We start from the raw sequence: 27,957 nt of genomic DNA on the forward strand, positions 1-27,957 counted from the left end.
GCACACAGGAACATGCCTTTCTGTTGGGAGAGATGGGGCTCAATTGTTTGCATTCTTTATACATGACTGTGCTTCAGAGAGAGCTAAACCCAGTTTTGTTATGTAGAAGCAAAACAGAGAAAATATACAATTGGGACATCATTGCATTTGTTGGAGTTGCTTTAACGTAGAGGCTGCTGGCACTGAATGATGTAGGCAGCTACTTGTAATGTTATCTATTGAAAAGATTTAGTTATTTAATTACGCATTTTAGAGAAAAGTATTACATATCTTTCACCTTTGTGCCACCTCATCATGCTTATTTGTGCTACCCTAAGCTGATCCAGCTGTGATGCTCCCCAAGCACTGGTTTTTGGCTGATCCTTGTAACAGTGGTCTTGCCTGTGGGCTCTGCTGGTTTTTCTGAAAGGTTAAACAGCACCTGAATTGTTACCATGGGAATTCCTGGCCTCCTGAGCCACAGATGTCACTCTGGCAGAAACTGGCTTAAATTTTACAATACATAGTGTGAATGTAATGACCTCTGACCTCCCCAAATTATACAAACAGGAAGGGTCTCCTGCCCCGGGCCATGGCATGACCCAGGGAAGTCACTCACCACCTGCCTTGGCCCTGCCGAGCCACCCTGCCTCAGAAAGCCTGGTGCTGGAGGCCACTGCCTTCCAGCAGGATCTAGTCCTGGATGATGCATCCTACATCACAGTACTGTCATTTGCTTCACCTTCAGTGTCTACATCTTAACCCTGCAGCTTGAAGGCATTTGCAGGTATCCAGGCATCTCCCACACACTTCCTTGCTCTACAGTGCAGCTCCGGTTTTGCCAGATGCCTGCTGCGGCCCCCGCCAGCTCTCCCCGTGCCCCGCTCTCTGGGCGTTCGGGCAGTGCATGGCGTGGGGTCCCGGTGGGAATGAGGGACTGTATTTGCAGCACAGATCTCCCCATCTCTCTCCGGTATGGGATGCTGCTGGAGGCTCCTTCAGGGATGCCGTCCGGCCCGACTATTCTCAAAATGCCGAAGGAGCTCCAGGCACCAGCTATGTACTCCCTTCCTCCTGTTCTTCCTCTCTGTGCTGGCCGCCCTCCCCGCCGGAGGTGCAGGCTCGGTTGCCGGGGGCTCCATCGAAGTTTCCCGGGACACAACAGGGGCTCTGGTCCGCCCTGTGCGCTGCTGGCTGCTGACAGCCTGGCAGTCTCCCTCTTCCTCCCTCAGCTGGCCGGGACGGAGGCTTAAAGAAAAAAAATAAAAACAGAAAAAAACCTTCGGGGTTACTGGGAGGGGAAAAAAATTCTTCGTCATGTCTGCGGTGTCTACGAAAACGTCCCGAGAAGGAAGAGGAGGATCCCGCCCCCCAGGCTTCGGCCGAGGGGGTGGGCGCTGGCTCCGGGGCCGGGACCGGGAGTATCCCCCCGCCTTGGACGGGAGGGACCCTGCCTTCCTTCTGCGAGGAAGAAGGGGCCGAGCCACCCTGCTCCCCGCCCCGGAGGGAGTGAGAGCCGTCCTGCTCGGCGCCGGGGGCTCGGCGGGGCAGGGTGCCCGGGCCGTCCCCTCGCTGCGGCCGCCGTCTATGGGGCACTAGCGAGCCGCCCTCCAGCGCCGGGAGACGACGCAGCCCCGGCGGCCAGGGCCGGGCCGGGCGGGCTGTGCGGCGGGTGGCACCCCCCTTCTCTCTTCCTCCTCCTCCTCCTCTTCTTCCTCCTCCTCCTCTTAACTTGGCCACGGCGGCGCGGGGCGGTGCGCTTCGCCCTGCGCCGGCGGCGGGGGATGTGCGGGCGGCGCCGGGATGGCTTCGGCCGTGTTTGAGGGCACCTCGCTGGTGAACATGTACGTGCGGGGCTGCTGGGTGAACGGCATCCGGCGGCTCATCATCAGCCGGCAGGGCGACGAAGAGGAGTTCTACGAGATCCGCACCGAGTGGTCGGACCGCAACATCCTCTACCTGCACCGCAGCTACTCCGACCTCGGCCGCCTCTTCAAGCGACTCCTCGACTCCTTCCCTGAGGACCGGCCCGAGCTGTCCCGCTCCTCCTTGCTCCAAGGTTTGAGCAGCCTCCGCGGGCCTGGCACTCGCTGCTCCGCGGGCGGGCGGGTTTCGGCCGCCGCCGCTTCCCCGGGGTGGCGGTGGCAGGGGAGGACGGGCGGGCGAGCGGTCCCTCTCGGCAGAGGGAAGCGGGGTGACGAGCTGGAGCCGCTGAGAACCGGACGGGGCGGGGGGGCCGAAAAACTGCGGGGGCGTTTTGCGGTCGGAAACTCCTCCCGGGATGTTGAGTAGTGTTTCTCCTTTTTTTTTTTTTTTTTTTTTTTTTTTTTTTTTTTTTTGACTGTACAGTTGGAGCCGAGGGCTCCCGCAGGAAGGAGACCTCAGTATCGCTGCTGCTGTCTCCGGCTGCGCGGCTCCGGGTTAGGTTGGGCTCGGGGAGCAGAGGGGTCCCCGTTCGCGCTGCTCCTCTGCGGTGCCTCTGGGCTCCCCGAGGAAGGGCTGGGGGGTGGTTGTCAGGAAAAAGGGTGTAGCTGAAAAATCTCCGCATGTTGGTATGTTGTTTGCCACAAGGAGAGGGCAAAAAAAAAAAAAAGGGCTGCGGCGCTTGCCAGGGGAAGGAGCAACTCTGGGAGCTGGCATAATTCCTCGCATAACTTCTGTGAAACGGGAATTGCACCAGCGGTTGTAGAGACCGTTCTCTTCCAGTTTCTGAAGCGGATTAACCAACTCGAGGGATGTTGCCCATGCTCAGGCCTTGCTGTGCAGAAGCAGGATGTACCCAAGCTGTCTTGGGGGGTTGGTTTGTTTAATGTTTGGGATATTTTTTAGATAGAGTTACGTGTTCTACTCTGACGTATTTCAAGTATGTAGAGTGGTGAGGAGCATCCAGTCATCTGAAAATGGGTGTATGCCTGGCACTTCCAGTCTCCCCACTTGTTTGAGTTACCACGTAAATGGTTTGATTGAACAGGAGCGGGGGAAAGCCGACATTCTGTGCCTGGTTTTTTTCTGTGAGAGGATGGGGAAGTTTTCCCCAGCTCTCACTTAGCCTCTCACCTTGCTAGTGGGACCCCCTTGCAGAGGGTCTGCTTTTTGCTGTTCTCGGAACTGCGTCTGCACCGCTCATACTGGTGTAAACCCACCGAACTTCATTCCTGGGCCGTCCCTGGGTGACAGCGGGCTCTGTTCCCTGCCGGTGGCGATCTCTCCCGGGCTGACTCCCCAAGGATGTTTTCTGACAGGTGTTTATAGCGAGGCAGGTCTTTTTCCATGGTCCAGCCTCATCCCTAACCTCTGGTGATGGGCTAGGTCTGGGTTTTTTATGTGCCTCACATGAAAAAGCTCGTACCTTTCCCTCTCCCACGCTTCCTTGTGTCGCGGGAGCCGCAGTCCGCTCCTGGCCTGTGTCGCCCGGCGCTGGGCTTTCCCGTCCCCGCCGCCGGGAGGTGGCAGCTCGGCCCCGCCGGCCCCGGGAGCTCCGCAGGCACTCGCAGGCCCCGAGTGCCCTCTGCAGACGGCGGGGATGGGCGCAAGGGAGCCGGGGCGGCCGCAGCCCCGCAGCCCCTGCTCGCCCCGGGGTGCGAGCGGGAGAGGCTTGCAGGGCTGGATGCCGGAGGGGGGCTGTCTCCTCCCGCTTGGGTGCAGGCTAGGAATGGGGCTGTTCCTGAGGATGCCGGACTCCACCTCTCAGCCCTGGTGTGTGCCGGCACAAACAGTGCCTCATGGATTTCTGTTGCTGACCAGGGATCTAAAGTACTGCAAAAGCTTGTTACCCACCGAGTGTGTCCAACCCAAAGTACTGCAAGTGTGACTTTTAGTAGTGCTGAGTGGCAGTAAATTCTAAGCAACATGGCCTTCAAGTGTATGTGGCACCTGGGCCACGGCTTTTGAGGATATTTGGGTAGGTTTGGAGCCAGCCTGCCTGTGGTGTGCAGGGCGCAGCACCTGCCAGAGTCACTGTGACTTAAAATTGACCTCCCAGGGTGCCGGTAGTCCTTCTTGTTGGCTTTATTGGGCTCTGAAGAGTAGCTTGGCAGCTGGGCTGGGGTGTGTGCTGTGTCTGGCTGCAAACAGACTCGATCCTTGGCCTCCTGCCCCTCCCAGTGCTCCTTCCCCATGTACAGGAGCCACTCCTTATCCTAAAGCCCATCTCATTCCTCAGTGCCTCTCTCAAGCAAGCATGGTTCCTCTCCTGTCTCAAGGTCTGCCAGAGATTTTGCGAAGTGTTAAACTCTTTTCACTTCTCTGCAAAGCATTATTTGTGCAGTTTGAGCCAGATGGGATTATAGTCCCTTGCACTGGCTTTACTTGACAGTCCCAGGTAGATACACCATTCATGCATAAACAACTGAAAAAGATTAACCATCCTCAGCCTGTGCAGCTCAATCCTTGCCTAAAACCTAGACCCAGCAACCTTGACTTACCTTTATCTCAGGAACAGGTGCACTGACTTCAGTAAAATTGGGAATGAGCAAAGCATCAGTCCAGGATTTGAAAAATCAAAAGCTAATATAAGCAGATTATGATCTGTTTAGCTTGTTGAGGGGGTGGGGGTTAACTTTGCAACAGAGACAGAATAAAAATCAGGAGTAGTTTCTAAGCAATTACAGCGTGCGTCACAATTTCAGCAATACACTATTTAAAATTATGCTGCTCCCGCTCTAAAGAAAATTACTTTGCAGAGTATGCTTCTCTGCCTAGAGAGTACTTCATCATATCAACATTTTAAATTGGCTGGCCACAGCCTCTGATAGCTTGACAAAGTCGAGTTTAACTAAGTGACACTGATGCGAAGCTTTGTATTTGCAAGAAAAGATTGCATGGGGCATGTCCAATCTTTACAAAATTCATGGGGTAAGCATGGTTAATGTCCTGTTTAAAGGCAGATGTCCTGCTGCTTACAGTGAAGCTCAATATATGAAACCCAACAAAAACAACTGACAAAAGCCCTTTCTTGTGTGTGTTAGCATTTAGTCATATACATTTATGTGTATTTTTATGTATATACAAAGGTATATGCATATGTATGTGAGTTTGTATATATGTGTGTGTTTCTTTTGGTCTTTATGAGAGAAGGTGAACATCAGCTGTGCCTTTTATCTGGAGGAAGTGATAAAGTGTTGCAAACCAAATTTGCATTGCATTGAAGGACTCCAAAGTCCCTACAGATTAGCCTAAGGAGCATTAAAAGGTCTAGCATTATCCTGCAGCTCAGTCAAGCTGCAGTGTGTTACATTTAAGGGATACGGTGAGAGTGGAAGCTTGAGCTATTTGATGTTGTTAACTTTTTAAACGAAGGTTGGGGTTTTTTTTATTTTAAAAAGTCAGCAATTTCAGAAAGAGTTGGTTGTTACCTTTATTGCTGGCTTCAGCACAGTTCATGCTGAGCAGGAGTGTGCTCCTTTTCTTGCTCAGCACGAGGAAACCATCCTCTACATTCCTTTCTTGACCCCTCATCCTCCCAGACTGGCTTCCACAATGCTCTCCCCTTCCTTATTTGTTGGAACTGCTGAGTGCTTTGAGATTGCAGAGGAGAGGATGGGACGTGTAGCTGTCTGCAGTGGCTGTTCATCTTAGACTTTCTTTGATGTGAGAGGAGGGGAGGTCCCAGGAGGGAGTATGGCATTCACATAGTCTGGTCTTGTCTTTGACAACTAATAAGAGCACGTGGTAGAGTGCACTCTCTGCATCTGGAGTGTACAATGATGCTAAAGGCCAAGGACGTTCAGCAACACAAGGCATCTCACTAGGAAGCTGGTAAACAAGGTTAGATACGTGCATACCTGCAGGGTGACTAAGGATAATTCACTGTGATGTTACCAGTAACTTGCTAGTATTCTATTTGTCTTTGAAATGTGCCTGTCCCTTGCTCTAGGCAAATGTACAAAACAGGATCACAAGAAAACACAGGCTCATTCACTCCTGCAGTGAACACAGCCTAATGTTACTAAACTGTCTGTTTCTCTATGCAACGTCTACCTTTGAATTTAAATCAGTTTTCATGAGAAAGGCAGAGTTATGGACTTAGAAGCTGACTTAAAATTGATGGAAATAGAAATAGTTGCAACAGACCAAATAGACAGCAAAAGTGAGGTATAAATCTGGAAAAGGACTCTTTCTCTTTTTTCCCCCTCCTATTTTCTCTAAATACTACTTGTGAGGAGGTCTCATCTAAGATTTATCCTAGAACTTGAGCCAGCTTCTATGCAGTCAGCAGTCACACACCTCACTCACCTCTGACTTCAGTGCGGGCAGAATCAACCCCTTAAGGAAGCCAAAAGAGCAAATTAGCAGCCTTTCAAAGTTGGGATTTGTTTTGCCCTTGGAGTGGCAGGGTGGATTTTGACAATCCTCTGCACTTGTTTGTTGCCTTTGTTATCAGAACAGAGGCTCAGATGCTCTTCCAATGTAACTGTTCATATTGTACCTATGTGTAGTGCCTGGTCCTGCTCTGATATTCTGAGCTGCCAAATCAGAAACTCTCTGACAGATTTCTTTTATTACTAGATGGGTCTCTCTTCCCAAAGTTCTCATTTTCCTCCTTTCTGTGCCTCCTCTGACTCATTCTACTCTGTCATGGCCATTTTTCCCCTTGCTCTTCTTTCTGTTATTTCCTCTCTGCTTCTCCACGTTGCTTTCCCTGAGCTGCTTGCTGTTCCTTTTCTTTGCCTCCAGGTTCCCCTCAGCGGTGTGCTACCATCCATGGTTATCTATGGCTCTGCAGGACTCCTCTGTTCCCTTCCACCTTGCTGTCGCTCAACCTCTGTCCATCCATAGAAGTTTTCCAGTAGTGGTGGAGATTTCCTATAGAAACCTTGCACCTACTCGTAGCATAGAGGCAGTCACTTCATCTGCAGCAGACCTGAGCAGCCCCTCACAGAGGATCATTTTCAGCTCTAGCTCCAGGCCTTGTGCCTGCCTCTGGGGTGGCTTCTTCCTGCGGGAAGCAGGTGATCATCTGTTTTTCATGTTCCAGTGGGAAGCTCCTCCAGGGTTGCCATTGGAAGGACATGCACAACACAGAAGGCAGTTCCCAAAGAGCCAGCCCAGGAACATTGTTTGCTTGCAAATGTTGCATTCATAACTTAGTTTTCTATATGCTGCATTACAGAGTTGTTGTTGTTTACAAGGCCATCTGGGAGTGTGATTTATGAGACGAGGGAGTTCTGCAGAAGCAGCATAGTGGTTTCTACAGACAGCAGCTGTTTCTCGGTGCTGTGACAATACAGATAAATACACTGCATCTATTGTGCTCTTTTCATTGTTGACATTGTCAACAGTTCATTAGTGGAGCTTGCTCAGAGCTTCTGTCTGGCAGACAAAGGATGCAGCTCTTGGTTATCAGGCTCTAGCAGAACTGTATAACCAAAATTAAGTTTGTGGCTTCTGGGTTTGTTTTTTTATCAGCTGAATTTCATGGTTCATTTGTAATGATGGAGATAAATGAAGCTGGCTGTGTTGTTATAAAGCTAGACACAAGTTGCCTTTTTGTGGTGAACAAATGTGTCAGGGAAGTTTTTGGTGGAAAGGAATGGAAACAAGGTGTGTTTTTCATGACATTTCTCACCTGATAAGAAATCAGCACTAAAAATGGTAGCAGAAGCTTGCATTTTCCATCAGGTTTCGACTGCTTTGTTCACTCTTATCTCATGTGTCTTTGACATCTTTTTCTTTCTTGCAGCTCATCAGGCATCAAGACAGGGAAGTCTGGGGAAAGCCTGTCTGCTGACCTCTGCCACCAAGATGTGCCATATCTTCCAAAGGTCCTGGGAGATCCCATAACTAATAATAGTGTGGAAACCCCATCATCTTGAGGGTCCGGATTTCTCTGCTTTTACCTTGCCTCTTTTCTTTGCATGGGTGCCTAAGTGTGCCAGAGTCCCCAGGTGATCATGGTGACAACTTTCACTGTGGGGCATTTCAGTTGGACAGTTGTTTGGACAGGACTTTTCCCCATCCTGCATCTGCTTCATATGAACTGCAAAAGAAGAAAGGTGTGGGCAGGGTTTTGAAAGCTCTCCCTCTTTCCGCATCAAACAGATTTATCTCAGTATCTTCAGTATGTTTGTTACTACCTAGTGGAACTTCTGAAAATATGGAGTGACTCACATGCATTTTGTTTACTGATACCTCTTCAAAAAATTTTGTTCCTCATCATTAAGTTTAAGAAGGGCAGCACAATGTGATAAATGTCAAAAGTCCACCTCCCTACACCCACCCCTCTTTTCAGCTCAGCTGTATCCTTTTAGCTGCTCCCTCAGTAATGCCACCAAGATGGATCTTGTCAATGATATTGCATCAATAGCAAATCCTTTGTAAAGCCTGTAGTGACTCCTGTCACATGAAATGGATGAACTTCCCCACAAAGGGAAGGGGCAAGTGTGTCTGCCCCAAGAGAGGGGTGTTGTAGAATTAGGAAAGAGGCTTCAAAGAGGAGTTGCTAGAGCTGCCAGACTTAAGCCGGGCCAGTGCTGTAGCTAGCTCTAGGATTCTGTCCCTGGTGATGAGAACCAGATGCTGCAGAAAACAGCATAAATAACAGGCAGAGACCAAAAAAGTGACAGTCCTGGTCTCTAGTAATTGAAGATCTAACATCCCTGATTGCCCATAATTATCTGCCCTTCTCTGGATCTTATCAAGTCTTTGGACTTGAAGGGATTTCTGTGGTGTTACTTCTGCAGTTATTGAAGAAAAGTTGTGTGAAACAGGCTTTCTCATCTGCTGGTATTTTTTTTTTAATTTCCTGCCTTTACATACCCCTGGGTATTTCTTTGCCCTTCTAGCAACCTTTTATCCTCGTCTCCTCCATCAGAGAGGAGGCAGCTGTTAGTGGGAGCTGGTTTGGCCTTTTCAGAATCCAGTCTGAGGTAGCTAATGCCACAGTTATGCCAGGTGGCAAGGTTGAGGGAACACGTGTTTGCGGTGAGGAGGGATGCTACCTGGGCAGCTGCTAGGACGAGCAAGGTACGGTGGCCATGAAGCAGGGGAAAATGACAGCTGAAATGGTGTTGAGAAGAACCCAGTTCAGCAGAGGGAGGAAATAGGAAGCAGTGCAAAGGACCAAAACAGCAGAAAAAATGGGGCTGAGCTGTCTGTCACCTTTCAGCCCTGATCCATGTGCCAGATGAGTGGCCTCAGTTTCTGCATGTTTCTGTGGAGTATCTGTCTGTGGGTCTCTTTAGAAGTCAACTGGATATGGTCCCCAGCAGCCTGATCTAACTTAGGATCTGGTCCTTCTTTGGATGAATCAAATTAGACTCTTTTATTTAACATTATTCTGTGATTTTGTGTACCTTCTTTAATGACTAGGACCTTCCTTCTATTCCTCCATCTACCTCCTGGATTGTGTGTGTGCACAAGGGTTAGAACACATCTGAGGGGAAGGAGGAATGAGGGAAAAGGATAAAAAAGTTTTAACATTGCAGTGTTGATGAATACTGAACTGGGGAAAAGGGGGCACATCTCCTGGTCAGGAGAGAGAGCAGAGTAGCAGTGTCCCATGCAAGGCAACTTGTATGTCTTCCCTAAAGATTTGAAATCCTTAACTGCTGCTTGGGGTCTTGTGCAAAGAGAGAAGGATGGACTCATGATCTGAATCCATAAGCCTCAAAACTTTCTTGGAGTGTAGATTAGCAGAACACAGTAGGATTTCTCTCTCAATTTATTGGTTACTCCTTTTTTCCCTTTGATACCTACTCTACAGTATTCCTATAGGGAATGGAGAGAGGATTAGATGAGAGGGGCTCAATGCAACTTTAATCTTCATCTGCATACTAAAACACACAGCATTTAGGACTATTGGCATTCCATCTTGTACATATCTTTGGAAAGTACACCTCAGCTTCTGCTCTTGCTCAGCTTTCTGTACATATAGAACTGATTTTGAGAAAGTAGGGTATCTCTTCAACATTCTTTGCTCCTGTCCCTGACCATAAACAAGAAGTGTAAACCTTCAGATTGGAGCGACAGGGTTTGCCCACAGTTTGAGATCATGTGTACATAGTGACTTGTACATAGCAACATATCTCCAGAAAAACAGACTTCTGTGTGTCATCATTGACATGACCTAGGAGACTTGACTTGGGCATGAACTTACCCTTCCTTGGAAGGCACTAGAGGATTTTTGAGACAATGCTCATCGTGGACGCTGACTGTCGGGACTGCTCTGTGATTTCATGATGAGCCATGAAGCACATGCAGCAATTCCTGTCCTGCTTCCTGTGCTAGAAGGACGGGGTGGATTATCTGTGGTTTTTAGGATGTCATTAGTTGCAGATTTGGTGGTTCACATGGCAGTAATAGGACAGCCCTACCAAGGCTTGTGTGTTTACATCAGGAGTTCGTTCTCAGTTCGTTCTTCTCTGCTGCTGAGCTCATTTCCTGCCTGTGTGCAGCTCTGGGCCCCTCTCCCACCGCTGTGAGCCAGCGTGCCAGGTACACAGCTGCTGGCCTGCTCCCCCAGCCTCCTGCAGCTGCCCCAGCACCAGGGACCCAGGGCAGGAAGAATGTTACAGGCCTCTGGTGCTGCTCGTGCTGTACTTTTCCAGACATGCTGCTCTGCGCAAAGTTGCTACCTACGCTTGGTCTCGAGCTGAAAGCAAATCCTTTTCAGTCTTAAGGACTCTGCCTGGGGCTCTTGGACTGGAAAGGGGCAGAGAAAATGTCGAAGGGATTGAATGAGGTCACTGATTATGTGGGCTGTGTACACAGCAGAACCCTGCTAAAGCAATGTTCCAGGCACAGGTGAGTGCCACCCTGGATTAGGCACTGTCATCCCTCCTGTCACCCAGCCTGTTGGCTCCCCTGCGTGCAGGGTGAAGGAATCTTAGAAGTTTGTGGTATTTGGCAGCAGGGTTTGTGGTAAAAAAAGGAGCCAGTGGGACTCCAGTTTACCTCAAACCCTATAAACATAGGTGTTTATAGCATTTAAATCACTTGAAATAATAGCTAATTGTCCGAGCACAGTATGGGTAACAAGGCAGAGAGCAAAGATTTCCTGGGAGGAGTTTATGTGTGTTTTCCATTAGCAGTCAGACAAGGGCCAGAGCCGAGGAAAAGGCATGAGAACAGCTTTTCACCATGACCTCACTAACAAATTTCCCAGCTCTGAGCTCAGCTCTGTTGCATGACTGAACAAGTGAAGAAAAGACAACTGGTTCCAGGATACTGGTTACTTTACTGGTATTTTATTTTTATTTTACAGGAAACGGAGTAAGGGTTCTTGGGGAGTAAAAGCCCCAGATGGAAATACAGGCTAGACATGTTTTTATGGCCCATGGGCAGAGACAACAGCCTCGGGGCATGTTGTAGCTGCTGTATGGATGCTTCATACGTGGCCAGGGTGTCCCATGCATTCCAGATGCATCCACTTTTTGGTGTATTTGTGTCAGGGTTAATGAATGGAGGCAGTGCTGGGCTCTGTCTGTGGTGTCAGCTGGCATGTCTGTGTGTCTGTTTGTTCAGGCGTTTCCAGCGTCTGGAGAGCCCACATCAGTCTCTGGCTTTTTTTCCTCTTTCTTTCTGCCTCGACAAATATTCCAAACAGGAGAAAGAAGACAGGCAGGGGAGAAACCCCCACAAAGTGAAGAATAGGCCTGGAAACTTGGGTGCGGTTCTGTGACCCTTTTTTACACCAATTCAGATTCCTCTCAAACTTAGTATACTGCCTGGGTGAGAAAGGAGCCGGTATGGGGCATCCTAGCCTGCAGTCTCTTGCTTTTTCTGTGGAGTCTGCGGTTTCCTGAGGTGAAGCCTTTGACAGGAGTGGTTTGAGGTATTCCCTGCTGCTCACCTAACTGTGCTGGCAAAGCAGAAGCAGCTCTGTGTTGTGGTGTGGGAGAGGAAATGAGGTGCAGGGGAGGGTGGGAGCACCTTAAGCCAGTGTTGTCACTAGAGACTTTACCTTGCGAAACCCCAGTGTTTCTCATGCACGTAGGTGCTGTGGTTGATGACAGCAGCCAGTTACAGAGTGCTGAAAGGGGTGGAAAGGAGGGACCAGGACCTCCACTCCTCCTGGCTGCTTGGGCAGGCAGTGCCTCACTCTGGTTAGCATGGCTGTGGGGTTGGGAGCAGTTCCTCGGGTTGTGGGATCATGGTCTATGACTAACTGAAAACCACAAGAGCATCTGTTAACTTTTAAAAACAGAGACTTGTAGAATTAAGATAAATGAGGGCCTTACAAATTTCATGGAATTGCAGAAGAAATTACAGGTTTAAAAAAATGTGTGTATATAGCCAGTCAAGTGGTTTCTGTGTGCTTGGGCTGTAGATGTACGAAAAGAAAGGCTTTAGCCTGGCCAAATTGAACTCCCTGTATGGAGAATTCATTTAAGGTCAGCAGCTTTACGCCCCAAAGCTGTGCATCTGTAATCATTAAGCACAGATATAGGAAGCTGTCCAGGCAGATGTATCACCCTCCTTCCTACGCTGTCTGCTTTTTGGTTTTGATATTACTGAAAGCTTCAGTAAGAAACAGTTTTTATGGTGTCAGATGTTACAAGTCTTCTGTGCCAGTTTCCAAGTTGGAGTGTGGGTTTGCATTCTGGTGTCTTTCCAAGAGGTGGAAGGAGATAATATACCAGGGCTGGAAATTCCTTGTGAATGCAAGAAGCTGTAAAACCTCCCACAGGGTGATCTGTGACAGTGCAACAGGCTGACAGCCTTGTCTGACTTCTTGGTGAAGCATAAAAAGGCCGTGTGGAGCTGCAGATGCTTTCCCTGATTACTAATGAGAGAAATCCTGACCGCTTGGCTGGTTTTCCTCATGGAATGAATGCTCAGGGTTGTTGCTGAGGTGGTTTAGGGTTTTTTTTTTTTTCTTTTTCTCCACCTCCCAGTCTGAATATCTTCATTTGTTTGAAAGTATCCCTCTTCCTAGTAAAATACTGGTTCCAACAGTGAGTGCTTATCTGGGAAAGGGTCTGAGACTGAGGGGAGATTTGAGAGGGAGCAGATGAATGCTGAATTCCTGGTGGATTGGCAATGAGGTCTTCGTTTGCAAGGTGGGAGCCACAGCAGGGCAGTCTCTGCTCTGACTATATCAGTGTTTATGCAGAGTGGATCAAGACCAGCAGGAGAAGTGGAGGCACCCTATGGCAGCTGGCATCAGGGTGGCTGGCTCTGTTTCCTCTGATGTGGGCTCCAGGAGGGCCAGCAGTGTGTTTCTAACATCATGGGTAGGTGTCTGAGCTGTGGGACCATTGGCAGCTTTTTTTTTCTTTTATGAAAGGTGAAAGCACTTTCATTGAAAATTTGAACTTGATTCAAATGTGGGATGGGAACATATTTGTGGAGGGGTGAAGCAGATCCACCCGAGCCTGCACACACCCTGGAGTTAGGAGGATGAAGGGTGCTGGTCTGCAATTCATCTCTGTAGTGTCAAGCACAGCCCAGCTGATACCCAGTCTGTGGACCCATGCAGATGAGTTTATTCACATTTACAGCCTTTCAGAGAATTTGCAAGCAAAGCTACCTGACTGTAGCATACACCAGCCAAAGCAAGACACACACCACCTTCCTTACATGCTGGTATGCATTGCTCTGCTGTCAGCAGAGAGGCAGAGTTGTGCTGGGGTGAGGCAATAGCCATGCTGAAAATACAGGCAAAATGAAGGACTGCTGAGCAAGAGAAAGGCTTATACAGGCAGGCAACTTTTGTGGGACAACTGTTAAGCAAACCCGGTTGCTTTGGAGACAATCTCTGTTTTATTTAGAGCTGTAACTGGAGGAGAGCTGACAGCTTACAAGTCACACTTTTGTCTGGGAAGTTTGTATGGGATTGTATCTCGTTGGTAGCAAACAGCAAGGACTGGTGCAGACTGAAACTGTTTGTGGATGTTGTTCCCACCCTCTGCATGTTTGATGGCTCTGTGTTTGTCTTTTGAATAGGGAGATGAAGAGACACTTACTTTAACACAATTGTAGTATATTGAAGTGCTTTCTCACAGACTGCTTTGCAGATTTTTAATTTTGATGGTTTTGATTTATTGTGTCTTTTCCTTTTCCAGCTTTTTGTTGGGTTGTTTGTTTGGCGTGGCTTGTTACATATAATAATTTCTCTTGTAGGTATTTCATTTTCATGGGTGTATCATTTTCATTTTCTCTAGGTATTTCATGTGTATATCCTGCTCCTTGGAAAAGATACACAAATGTAGAGGTTAAATGATAATTTGGTTAAGAAAAAGTAGATTGCAAATATCAGCAATAAAAGGCCCACTAGAGGGATGTGAGATTTTGAGGGTTTACTTCTCCTTACATGCCCTGTACATGTATATAACCTGTGCTGTATTTCCTTCAGTCTGCTAGAGGTGGGGGAAGTTACAGGTGCCCTGCAGGTTAGACATACAAAATATGGCGTTAGTGTTTAAGATCGCCATTCTGAGAAATTCAATATTGCATTGTAATGCATCATTCTGGATATTGGACAGTAAAATTTTCATCTTAATCCCTCCTGCAGCACTGATAATTCAGTGACTGATGATATGAAAAAAATCCTAACAGTGATCTTACACTTGAAGAACATGACACTGACCACTCTCCTTGGACCACTCATTGGGGCTTACAGTCAGAGAAATACAAAACTGCCTTTTGTTTAGCTCGTGTTTGTTTTTTCTCTCTTATCTATAGGATGCGTCTTTTGGTTTTCTTGGGTTTTCTTTTGCTTTTTATTTACACACACACACAAAAAAAATGGTTCTTGCAATCAGAAATTGGGCTGTTTATTTATCACTGCTGGAAATGCTGTGTAGTGAAACTGTGGGTGAGGGAGTAGGTGGTTCTACTTCTGCTTGTCTTGCAATTCCTACATGTGGTCATAAACAGCTGAGTTTGTGTCAGGCTTGCAGCTCTGCTTGTAAACTACACCCACCTCAGTTTGGGGTGCACACTTTACCATCAGTTGATTTAAAAGACATTTCTGGGAGGCATATTTGAGGTTGTTCCACATCTTCCTGTGGGGCTGCTTCTGGCTGCTGGAGTGTGAGTAAGTGTGCCTTTGTTTATGCTTATGATCTGTTTACTTTGTTTCTAGGGCTCATCACAATAAAAGAAGCCCATGATATAGAAGCCAGACTTAATGAAGTGGAAAAGCTTCTGAAGACTATTATAAACATGCCCTGGAAGGTGAGTTAGCCAAGTTCCAATTTAGCCCAGCTTGACTCCTCCCTCATGGTGACATGCACTCTCATGCAGATTAGAATGTGATGGGCAGGGTTGCCAAACTCTGAAGGAAGCAGCAATTTATTAACTTGGAAAATGCTGAGTGCCAGAACTGTGTAATGATGCCTCCAAGCTGTCACTTGTAATAAGTTTTTCTGTCATACTATGAAGGGGTTGAAATGGAGAAGAGGGACAAAACAAACTACTGGTTAAAAATGGATGTCTTTTTTTTTTATTCCTCTCTTTTTAAGTATTCAAGGTCTGAAGTTGTCCTCACATTCTTTGAAAGATCTCCTTTGGACCAAGTTCTAAAAAATGACAATGTCCATAAAATTCAGCCAAGCTTTCAAAGTCCAGTTAAAATATCAGGTAAGAGTTGTTAACTTCCTGCAGTTGACACAAGAATTACAGAATGAAAATTAATTTATTTGATGTTCCCATTATTATTTCTCTATCAACAATACAAAATATAGTTCTCAATAGTCTGCTTTGTGATACAGAACATATAATTAGCCTTGATATACTATGCAACGTGCATTCAGGCACTAAAGTGGCAGGTGAAATGGGAGGCTGACAAATGCAAAGCAGTGAATGTGAGGAAAATGCAGTCCTTACTGCATATCATCACTTATGATAGTGCTGTTACCACTTAAAAAGGAGATTTTGAGGCTATTGATACAGTTCTGTGGAAATGTAAGCTTGGTGCCTAGCAATGGGCAAATACCAGCAGTGAGACTTAGATTCTATTACTAGAAAAGGAGGGGGGAACAGAGGAGAGGAGCACAACCCCATTTTGAATACAATATGCACAATTTTGGTTTCTCTACCTCAGGGTATAATAGAATTTAAAATTATACAAATAAAAGGCAAGGATCTAAGTTGTAGAACAGCTTCTCCAAGAAAGAGGTTAAACAAAGAGGGACACTTCACCTGTGAGAAGAGATGACAGACAGGGGTATGATGGAAGTCTACAAAGCTGTGAATAGAAGGAGGTCAGTTACCCTGTACTTCTCATGAAAAAAGAGCTATAGTTATCAAATATCACTGACAGACAACAGGCTTTAAACAAACAAAAGCAAGGTTATAATATTGTTTTGTTTCCATACAAAGCATAGTTAAGGAGTGGAACTCATTGTCATAGGATATGGGGAAACTGAAAGCAGAAGTGACTTCAAAAGGGAGTTAGACAAGCAAGTGGAGGAAAAGTACATTGAAACCTGTCACAGGTGGAGACATAGGAAGTTCCAAAACCACAGATTGCTAGTGGGCAAAGTGCAGAGCCTGTCCTTGCCTATTCTTTTAGCCTTTCCCCTCTTCATCTGCTACTGACCGTTGTCAAAAGGCCTGTGAACTTCTGGTGTGCCTGGTTTTGTATTTCTATACTGAAATATTTTGTTTGAGCCTAATGGCAACTGCAGGTTTTGTGTCACCAGAAGAGCTTATTCAGAGTTAATTAAAGTGAAATACTACACAGTCCTCCAAGGTTTAAAGTGTCTGGCAAGGAACTGGTATCAGTTTTCTTTGATACTAACGAAGTATCAGTTAATGGCCAGTCAGTGTGTCAACATGCCAAAGGTGTAAACAGTGGGGTTTAAGGCTTGATGTCATACACAGGGTAAACAATTAGTAACTGATCCTTAGCTCTGCTTCTAAATGAATCTGTCTTCTATTAAAAAAATATTCCTTTAATTGAATGGAAGATGGTTTATGAGTATTGTGTAGCACAGAGCCTCAGTGAGAAGTGTGGTCTTGCCAGCCTGTCTGGGCTGGTGCCTTCTTGTAGGGTGCCCCAAGCCCAGGCTGCGTGCAAAAAACAGCCCCCAGGGCCACATTGCAAAGTGGGGTGATGCAGGTTTGACTTCCTGGGTACGAGAAACAGGAGCCAACATGCTTATCTCGTGTTCCACCTGTGGCTAGGGAGGTTTGGATGATGTCTTCAGTCAATGTGGAAACCTTGGGTAAAATTTCTCTTGTGTATGCTCTTGCCATTAGTCATCTTCCAAAAGCTGCACATGGTCATATATTTTACTCCTGAACCAAGAAATGTTCTCAGGACAGCCACTTGAAAGCACATTCATGGGTTTTGTCTGAAGTATGTTGCTACTCTGGGAGACCAGAGCTGCAAAATGGATCCTAGATCCTGCCCATTATGAAACGAAGGAACTACAAACTAAATACTTTAAAAACGTTTCAAGGGGTGACTGCTGTTGGTGTTTCCTTGCTCTTGTTGGAAACACCAAATACCAAGAATAAATGTCTTTGGAATTGCGTAGGTTACATGCTGGAGCACTGCTCTGGTTTGGGGCTTTTTGCTGTGTGGAATGCTTTCATACACTTTTTGGGAGGGTGTGCACCCCATCAGAGGACATGTACTCTGTGTGTGCATGACTGAGTATGGCACATGGTGGGTACAACAGAGAGAAGACAGTCAAGATGAACCTCAATTCAGAGCAAGGGGGCCTGTCTGATGGACAGAAGTTAGCAGCAAAGGGAGCCCTCCTGACAGCCTGTATGTAGAGGAGCTGTGGAAACTATCTCAGCTGAATAATAGCATGTTTTAATTCTAAATTATTGTTGGTAGTGATGAGTAATACCTAATTAACTGGAGGAAGATTCTCCTACCTATGCAGCTATGCAAAAGCATCTTGTGGTAATTAATTTTGTCATTCAAGTGATTGCTGCCATTAATGCTAAGAACATAGGTGGAAATTTGATGTTAATTGGTATTTGCCTCATCTGGATGTTGCACACTGGAAATGGTTCAGTATCTGGCAGTGCTGTCAGTAGATGGCAGTAAATGATAATGGGTAAGGCAGTTCATGCAGCAGTGAAACGCTGTTCCTCTTAGGTCAAGTCAAGGACACTAGGAAAATACTGGCATTCGTGTTAGTGCAGCTTTCTACCTGGCTTGTAGTCTTGGAAAAGCAGGCAAAAATGTTTTTTATTCTCTGAAAAAACAAATCCCACATGGTCGTGCTCAGAGTGGAGGTGATGGAGAAGAGAGAAAGAACTGCCCTCTAAGATGAAAACTGAATTTGAATTTATGGTGTAAATCTTATTTTACATATATGCTGGCTCAAGATGAGTCATGTGAAGTGTGATTCTGCTGGGGTTCAGTGTTTTCACAACCCCCAAATGTATTCTGCTAAAGTGAGTTGCAGTAAAATACAGACTGAAAGTCAAAGATGGCTCTCAAGAAAAGTATGGAAGTGAGTTCTGGCTTTACCTTAATGTAGAAACATGTAAATGTTAAAAAAAATTACCTCCTCTCTCCTGTCTCATCTCGTGTTCATTTTATGAACTGTATATGTAGCAGAAATTTGTTTGTGTGTTTTCTGCCTACCATATTTTTTGCCACAGACTAATTTTTTTGTTGTGCTGATAATGCAAGGCTGTAACAGAGGGTCATAGTGCCATGAGGCAGACCAAGAGTTATCCTACTTAAGTCAGTACTGATTTTTTAAAAAACGTGCATTTATTCTATTCTGGTGGTCCTAGCTTCATCTAAAATTGTGTGACTGAAAGAAATCCTTGTGACTTGCCTAGTTTGACTTTCCATAGCACAGATGTGGATTAACTTCTCATTTACATCAAATACTATTCTTTAATTATTAATTCTCCCCATGGTAGTAAGTAAGTGGAATTAGGTATAAATTTTAGATATTCTGTATTGGAGGCTTCTAACACTGTGAGAAACAAAGTAAGCAGGGTCAATGGCAGTGCAAAACATGGTATTGCTTTACATGACTTAGAGTTGGTGATTGAATTATCTTGTAAGGTCACTTTTTATTTCCCTTTTTATGTCTTCTTTATTTTTGCTTAACTGCCTTAAGCCTGGGACTGTCTAAGAAAAATACAATTATGATTTGGTAGTGGTAGTTGCTTCAGATGCTTTGTGTCATGAATTGATTAGGTGAATAAAATTGCTTGAGCGCTGGCAGCTTGCAGATGTAAGAAGCTGTGAAACCAACCCTTCATTCCTGCTTTCATGTGCAGATTTTCAATGTCATGCACACATCTAAGTTCATAGCCATGTCAATTACATATGATACACAGTTGTTTTCCAGCTTTTTTTTTTCATCTTGTTTTCTTTCTTCTCCCGACAGAAATCATGCGATCAAATGGATTCTGTTTAGCCAACACTGAAACCATAGTCATTGACCACAGTATACCTAATGGAAAAGAGAAGCACCTGGATGTAGATTCAGCAGAACATTTGTAAGTGGAGTTTGAGCAAGAGCAATGCTGTCACCTTCAGATAAGCTGTAGCTTTCCCACCCCCCTAGCAAAATGTTATTGTCTGTCTAGGAGCAAGACTGGTACAGCTGTCATCCTGACTGGTTAAAGGTTACTGAGCCTGATTGCTTACACTTCACAGCAATTTCCTGTTAAAGTGGATAAAATGAAATAATGATTGATCCCAAAGTGCTCAAACCTCTCTGTATGAAAAAAGAACTGACGCTGCCATAGGGGTGCTGCCAAGGGAGAACAGAGTTATTTTGTCCTCTCATGACTGTGATGAGAGCTGGTTTGAAGCCAAACTTGGAAACTCAAACATCCTAACAAATGGCATATCCTGCTACAAAGGGTAGTGGGATGTTTGGGAAGCAAAACACTGTCCTCAGAGGGGAACACATCCCTGAAAGTAATTGAACAAAGGTCAGCAGCTGCTCACCTAGGACTTGGGGTAGCATGTGTATTTCCTTAGGGGAAAGGCAAGTTAGACTGTTCTTATTGGTAAGTTCTGCTTCCTAATATATGTAGGTATTCTGGGGTCAGAAACCTGTAACCAGGAGAGCTTTTATGGCTATAAACTAAAGCACAAGAAGTTTTACCTCAACATGAGGAAGAACTTCTTTATGTTGAGGATGGCAGAGCACTGGAACAGGCTGCCCAGGGAGGTCATGGAGTCTCCCTCTCTGGAGACATTCCAAACTCACCTAGACGTGTTCCTGTGTCACCTGCTCTGGGTGACCCTGCCTTGTCAGAGGGTTGTAGTGGATGCTGTCCAGAGATCCATTCCAACCCCAACCATTCTGTGATTCCTTGATTCATGTAGGTCTTAAGTCAGTGACCGTATTCAAACATAGGTATTGATGGAAATCTGCTCCTACAGATTTCTGTCATACCAGGTGATACTTTAATGAGCTTCAGGTAGTGAAGCATTTAAATATTTTTGGTGAGGAACATTAACCTACTTTTTCATTAGACCAGTAAAATTAAGGAAACAGAATACTAAAAGCCTTGATCTTTGAATGCAGTGATCTGTCTTGCTATATTTGAAATGTGGTCATTGCCAGTCTGTAACAAGGTTTAGAGCTTGGCAAGACTTTGTCAGGGGCTGGAGAGTATCTCTGGCTCTGATACAATTTCTTGAAGTCTTTTCATTAACTTATCACTTAGTGTTTTGAACCTTGACCTTGCTAACACCATTTAAGCTTATAAGCTTGTAATAATGAGGCTGAAATGGCACACTAGAGGTAATTCTGTAAGGCCAATACCTGGAAATTATTATATGTTATAGTTCACAGTGGATCAGTCTTTGTACTGAGAGACAAATCATAGGAGAAAATTACCAAAGAAAGCCTTTTCCTGCCTTAATTGACTATTAAAAATATTGATTAAAAAAGTATTTATAACTAGCTTTGATTTTAAAAATGTGCTCTAGCCCAAGCAAAACTTACCTGGCATCAGAAACTGCAATCATCTAACTGTCATCCCATTAAAGTCAGAGACTTTTAAGTCCAGAAAATACTAATGTGATGAAAACTGAATGGTAGGCATAGCTTCCCAGAAAATGGTGGAAGAAATTATTCTAGGGTAACAGCGTGACTTTGTGCATTTGTGGTTTAACTTTCCAAAGGATGTGAAGTCAAGAGTCAAGAAGCTAATAAATTGCATGTGTGTGTTTTATATGGTGCCCTAAATTTTCCCATCCTGCAGCTGTATTTTATAGCCAAGCGGTAATAGCCAGGAGATAATGGAACCAGTGTAGCACAGCTGTTTTGTAAAAATTGAACCTTTTTCAAAAGCAGAAATTTTCTATACTGTTGGTTTAAATGTATGTTATTAGCCCAGAAAGGAAACTTTCAAATCTGTCAAATCCTATGCTATTCCTTTTTGGTCTCAGTAAAATTGGATTTATGGTGTGTTCTACCCTGAAATCAGAGTTAATTCCTTGTGGACTTGATATCTTCAGATGGGAAATTTTTCCTTTCAGCCGCATTAAACTCTTTATGACTTCAGGGTTTTGGCTGCTGCTGAACTTGAATGAGACATTTTGCAGAGCAAACCTGTATTTTTTGGGAAAAAGTGCTTGAAGTTTCAGCAGGAAGTGCTCATTCCCTATACTGGTTAGCTGTGGTAGCCTGCAGTGCTACCTGCCCAGTGATCCATCAGCTGAAATGTCTCATATTTGTTGCAAAAGAAACCACAGCACTTTTCCAAGTTGCAGCTGCTTACTCTATTGTTCTGAAGTAGGTATTTTCTGCTTCCTTCATTTTCTCTCTGATTTTAGTTGGCAGTACACCATACTGTTGCAAAATGTGGTGAAGCCAGTGTGCTCAGCATGCATGTGGCATAAATAGTCCTTCTCTGTGTGGCTCTTGGAGAGTAGTCTGAAGTTCCTTTGAAAGAAAAAGGTGGTAAATAAATGCATTTGAACTTCTGCTTTGGTTTTGTTACAGAGGTACCTTTCTCTGCCAAGACTGTTTGCAATTCCATCTTCTAGGCCAGCAGCAGAGTCTGTGGCATTGGATAAGCTTCCTTTTAGGCAAATTTGCTCCAGTACCTGAAGGAGGCCCACAAGAGAGATGGAGAGGGAATTTTCATGGGGGCATGTGATAGGATAAGGGGGGAGCTGAAGGAGAGTAGGTTTAGATTAGATATTAGGAAGAAAATCTGTAGATGAGGGTTGTGAGACACTGGAACAAGTTCCCCAGGTTGTGGATTCCCCATCCCTGGAGGTGTTCCAGAGCCAGGTTGGATGGGGCTCTGCACAACCTGGTCTAGTGGAAGGTGTCCCTGCCCATGGCACGAGGGTTGGAACTGGGTGATCTTTAAGGTCCCTGCCAAACCAAACCATTCTATGATTCTATGGTATGTATATCTTTTAAATATTTCCAGTGATGCTGACTCAACCACTTCCCTGGGCCACTTGTTCCAATGCTTGATAACCCTTTCAGTCACGAAATTTTTCCTAATGTCTAGTCTAAACTTCCCCTAGTACAACTTGAGGCCCTTATTTCTTGCCCTGTCCCAGGTTACCTGGAGAAGAGTCCAACCCCCCACCTGGCTACACCCTCCTTTCAGGCAGTTGTAGAGAGTTATAAGGCCTCCCCTGAACCTCCTCTTCTCCTGCCTAAAAAAACCTCAGCTCCCTCAGCTGCTCCTCATCAGACTTGTGCTCCAGACCCTTCACCAGCTCTGTTGCCCTTTTCTAGACATGCTCCACCACCTCAATATCCTTCTTGGCTGTGAGGGGCCCAGAACTGGACACAGGATTTGAAGCGTGGCCTCACCAGTTCCAAGTACAGGGGGACAATCACTGCCCTGGTCCTTCTGGTCACTATTTCTGATACAGGCCAGGATGCCATTGGCCTTCTTGGCCACCTGAGCACACGGTGGCTCCTGTTCAGCCGCCGTTAACCAGCACCCCCAGGTCCTTTTTTGCCAGGCAGATTTACAGCCACTCTGCCCCAAGCCTGTAGCTCTGCATGGGGTCACTTGTGATGCAAGTGCAGGACCCAGTACCTGATCTTGTTGAAGCTCATGCAATTGGCTTCAGTCCATCAATCCAGCCTGTCCAGATCCCTCTGGGAAAGCCTTCCTACCCTCCAGCACATTGGCACTCCCACTCAGGTTGGTGTCATCTGCAAACTGACAGGAGGTGCACTCGATCCTTTCGTCCAGACCATCAGTAAAGATATTCAACAGGACTGGACCCAAAACTCAGCCCAGGAAAATGCTACCTGTGAATGGCTACCAAATGGATTTAACTCCATTCACCATCACTCACTCTTGAAGCCCAGCCACCAGTTTTTTATCTAGCTAGCCTGTTCAAGCCATTAGCTTCTATGGTTGTTCCCTTTTCTTCCTGGTGAATCTGAGTAGCAAATCTCATGCATTATCAGAGGCTAAAATGATAAAGAATTTTGTCTCACAACAGAAGAAATAGGCTCTTGCAAAAGATGGTGTGTCTGTCAAGGTACTTTGAGGAAAAAATATTAAGGGCAGCAGTTTGGACATTTAGGAATCTGCAGGTCCATAATAGAGCTGCAGAGTTTGAGAAAAAGACCTGTTGGTAACAGCACAAAAACATCTTGACTGTTGGTGTTGTATACAGCCGCTGACTGTAGTAAACAGTCCTGGTTTATTGAGTTTGGTTTTGTGTGAGCACTCTAGAGCAGTGCTTTGCAGACTGCTGTGCACACACTTCGTTTTTGGTGGCAAGAAAAGCTTCCTGCTGAACCACAGCATCTGACTTCCACTCCTTTGCACCTCACATTCTGCTTGTAGTAACCTATCAGTGAGGCTGGAGAACCACAAAATCTGTAGGTTATTTCAGTCATGATAATGTAGCTTTATGCTGACAAGAGAAAGAGAGCAAAATCTGAATAGCCTTCTTGACTCCTCTTCCGCTTTCTTCACTGTCTGCCCCACTGGTATTTCATAATCTGTTGTTTCTGGATCACTTGAAGTCCATAAGACAGCACAACGTGATCTGGGAAGTATTTGCAAGATACTAAGTCAAATCCCTGGTGCACACGTTCCCACACACGCAGGCAAGCAAACAGCCTGGAGGGACTGGAGGAACGAGGGTAATAAACGTTCAAAGTTCAGTCTCATTGCTGTTTCATTTAAAGTGAAGAGCAAAGCATCAGCACCACAGGAGAAAATCCATGAGTTTCTGCTCAAAAAAAAAGTTCTCTATTTTGGTTCTCATAGTTAAAAAAAAAAGAGATGAGAAGGACCAGGAAGGAGTATGGAAAGGGTAGAACTGTGGCCATACATTGCAGGATGTATTAGGATTAGGCTATCCAATAACCCATGATGCTTCTAAATAAAGTTTTGGGAAGAGATGGGAGTGGGAGACTTACCTGTTTACCCTACCATTCTTCTTCAGGTCCTCTGAAATACTTCACTCAGGAAACCCTCAGGGTGAGGTTAGAGAGATGTCTGCAGGTTTTTCACTTACCTAAAAAGAGTCTAACTAGTTTATGTGTGAGATGCAGTTTTAAATATTAATTCTTTTAAAGCTCAGCTGTTTATCTGCCATTCAGAGAGCCGAAGTAGGCCAGCTAGGTTGATAAAGGTGTTAGAGACAGATGCTAAAAGTCACACTAGGTTATAATTTCTATTTCTATCTTGTGCAATTTTTCAGTTTCTATTTCCTTTTATTTCTCACTCTACCATAGTGAATGAAAGTTCTTTTAAAATATTAAAGAGAAAATTTGAGAAAAAGAAACTTTACAATTCTTTAACCCCCTTTTAGAACTGAGCTGAAATTTAGTTTTTTGCCTGCAGTGACTGCCTTTAAGTATTAGGCTATCTAGGAAGAAGATGATGTTTCTTACTGCAGAAATTCAAGCCTTCTTGGAATGGCGATGTGTGTAACTGAGAAAAGTGTAGATTTTAACAGCTTGATGCCTTCTGGCTGAGAGTAGGTAAGAGACAGTGGGTAATCCTTGCAAAAGTTCAGGTTATAAAACAGGTGTTGGGAAGTGGGGAGGAAAATACCAAAACAAGTGAAACGAAATTTGAGAATCTTTTTATATTTCGAGATCCTTTGCTTGTCAAAACCTAAGTCTTGTACCATGCGAAGGATAGCAAGACTCTGGAGGAAGGACGCTATAGCCATTTTTCCTACCTGTGTTAGACACTTGGCCTCTTACAAAAGCCAAACCCAGAGAAGGTGCCTGTGAAGTGAAAGGCTGAGGGTCCAAATTCAGATGGGAAACAAAGGCAGTTTCCTTTTCACTTTTTAAGTGAGAACTGAGGCATTTTGTGTTGTTGCCACATGCTGTAGGAACAAAACAGAAGGATGTGGACTTCAACTGCGTGATTCACTCTTCCAAGACTCACTTGCTCGCTCCTTCCTTCCTTCCTTCCTTCCTTCCTCACCAGTAGCTTTGAAAGTCAGGGGTGACAAGACTACTTGCTTGCGTGCACCATGGTTCTCACTGGCCCATGGTTTAGTCATAGCCACATGATTCTAGGAGGAGAAGGAGGTGTGGATGGGATCAGCTCCAAGTACTTCTCCCACTCCCTTAGTACTTTTTTTCCAATTTCATTGATTTTCTAAATGACTTAATGCCTTTTGGTGGTTTTTTTCATCTCTCCTTAGGTTTGAAAGTGTTAGTGACTTTACCTCAGAGCTGGAAGACAGTGATGATCCAACAGCTTATGTCACCAATTTGACATACTACCACCTGGTCCCATTTGAGACTGACATTCTGGACTGAAGCTGCTCAGTGGTGCAGTCAGCCAGCGTCCAGCCAACCTCTTCGTCCATAGGCTCTGCTATCTCGGCGTTGCATCTCTGTGTATAAGGCTGTGCAGACAAGACCAACAGCAGGGAAGCTGCAGCAAGAGCACCACAAAGCTGGTTTTGTAGTGTGGTCCTCTGTTGGGTGTTATGGAGACATCTAGTAAGGAGTTATCTGCTTTGCTGCTAACAAACTCACTTTCTGTGAAAGCAAGGCAGTAGAGGCTTCCTGGGGATCAAGGAAATCTCTGCTATGTCCATGGGAATTGCCACCCTGATGCAGCTGTAGCACACTGTCACCCGTGCTCCCTGTGGTGCAAGTTGAGACTTCCCCTTTTAGGATACCACCAGGAACTTCCTCAGATGGCGTGACCACACTTTTTATGCTTTGTAAGCAGGAAGACAGGCAAACCAGCTGAACTTTGCCAGTTCCCTCTGCAGTTGCTTAATGGAGGTCTCGTGGGTCGCTTTTTGCTCAGCTACCGGATGATTGGTGCCTTACACGAGATGTCAGAAATACCATTGAGTGCCTCCAGGAAACAAAACACACGAGCTGACAGCTTTACTTCTTTTAATCATGGGCTTTTGTATAATCACTGAAAGGGCGACTGCTCCTTCCTGGAATAGTAAAGCAGACAGCAGCTGGCGTTGCAATGAACTGTGCATGATGTTTGGGTACCCGGATGATTTCAGAAGTCTGAAAGCTAATGGGAAAGCTGAGCTGCTCTGCTAAGAAGGGTCAAGGCCATGGCAGGCACTTCGGTAATTTTTTTTTTCATGTGGACCAGCGTATGTGAATGGTGCTTACAGATGTTTACATCAGAGAGATAATTCCCTATGCATATTTCTTCCCAGAGGATGGGAAGGAAGACACTGAGATTTATGTTGTGTTTGGACTGAAAAGGAATGATAAGCTGCAGTGTGCCTACAGTGGTAGGAAAAACAGTCTCTCCATTGCCACCCTGTCTCAAGGAGTCTGTCCAGCTTTCTGAGATCTTCCTGGAGGGGTCAGCTGCAGGCCTCGTTGTTGTGTAATGCCACAGATTTCAGCACAGATAGGACAGTGGGAGCAAGAGTGGGATTGGACCCTGCAGCCTCTTGACTGTTGAGTAGTGCAATGTTAAAGTCTCCTCGGGGTCTCTCCCTAGCAGAGCACCCCAAATTCCCAGCTCTCATTTTGAGTGCTCAACACTCACCAACATGACCTTTCATCGAGCTTTTTGCCATCTTTTTGCAAATATTAATTTGAAAGGATTGAAACGGGAAGAAACGCATTTTTGGACATGTTTCTTGGAAAAGAGGCTTGCTTGGTCCTGAAGAAGCTGGTATAACTCCCTTCTGCAGACCTTTTGTTTCTATCTATAGAATAACAGTCAAATGGAATTTGTTAATGTAAATAATAAATTATTGAGAATCCTAATTCTTTTACACAGTATGTTTTTAAAATATATTTTAATGAAATGAAATAAAATATAACTCACCTTCAGTACATTTCTGCAGCTTAAAACAGTGCCTTCTTTTTAGTTTTTTTTTTGGTCTTGTTTTGAGTACACTTTCCCAGACATGTCAAATCCTCTTTCTTTTCCTCCTAGTTTTTGAAACATGCTGAGTAATAGCAATTTCTGTGCTCCACATGTTACTCATACTGGTGTGTATCTATGTGAAACTTCTCTGCCTAGCTGTTGATCTTGGGTCTAGGTGTATGTGGTTTAATGCCACTAAGTTTAGTGGAGGATTTCTGTATTTTCAAGATCATCAGTGAAATCAAATCTGGCCATTATTCTTTTTGAAAATAAAGCAAATTCTTATAAGGTAAATTTCTGGAATAGATGGGAATATATTATCACTCACCCAAAGACTTTCTGAGCAGCCTCTTGTATTAGAACTGGGAAGGTTTTTTTATTTGTTTTACTCCCATTAGTTTTAATTCTTCTGCCAGTGCTCTTAGTTAACTGTGATGAAGTAGAAATAGCATCTGGTAGATGTGTATTGGACTGGATATTGGAATATTTTATTTCAATTCATAACCTTGCTGTCAGCCTACCATGTTGCTTTGGGTAATTCTACTTCATCTCCCTATCACTGAGTTTTCCTTGACTAATATTTTGGAGAACAGCATCACTGGCTTTTGATGCAATGTTGTCCCCATCATTCGTTTGAATTTTCCTATGAATTATTGACCACACGGTAAATACTTCTCTTTTAAAGCACTTTAAATTGCATGAGTTAAAAAATAAATAGGTAAATATTGCTAATTTTAAAAATGTACAGCCACATTCCTCAAATGAAAGCCAGCTAGGCTGTGTGCATTTCTAGTTTCTCAAGCTGAATATCAG

The 27,957-nt window shown here is 45.1% G+C and overlaps 1 protein-coding gene across 1 annotated transcript; it reads left to right on the forward strand.

Annotated features, from left to right (window-relative positions):
• Positions 1 to 1,509: 1,509 nt before the first annotated feature.
• PXDC1 (PX domain containing 1) lies at positions 1,510 to 27,128 on the forward strand. The gene is made up of 5 exons (XM_082293230.1): positions 1,510 to 2,038; positions 15,008 to 15,099; positions 15,387 to 15,504; positions 19,242 to 19,353; positions 25,481 to 27,128. The coding sequence occupies exons 1-5, from the start codon at positions 1,783 to 1,785 to the stop codon at positions 25,596 to 25,598; spliced, it is 696 nt and encodes a 231-aa protein (XP_082149356.1). The 5' UTR covers positions 1,510 to 1,782; the 3' UTR covers positions 25,599 to 27,128.
• The last annotated feature ends 829 nt before the right edge of the window (positions 27,129 to 27,957 follow it).

This window comes from Coloeus monedula (genome assembly GCF_965178545.1).
Source record: "Coloeus monedula genome assembly, chromosome: 1".
Classification (NCBI taxonomy): domain Eukaryota; kingdom Metazoa; phylum Chordata; class Aves; order Passeriformes; family Corvidae; genus Coloeus; species Coloeus monedula.

Coding starts and splice junctions, on each gene's coding strand:
- PXDC1 (XM_082293230.1), top strand. CDS start 1,783: ATGGCTTCGGCCGTGTTTGAGGGCACCTCGCTGGTGAACATGTACGTG. Junction 15,100..15,386: donor TTATAAACATGCCCTGGAAG/GTGAGTTAGCCA, acceptor TCTCTTTTTAAG/TATTCAAGGTCTGAAGTTGT. Junction 19,354..25,480: donor GTAGATTCAGCAGAACATTT/GTAAGTGGAGTT, acceptor ATCTCTCCTTAG/GTTTGAAAGTGTTAGTGACT.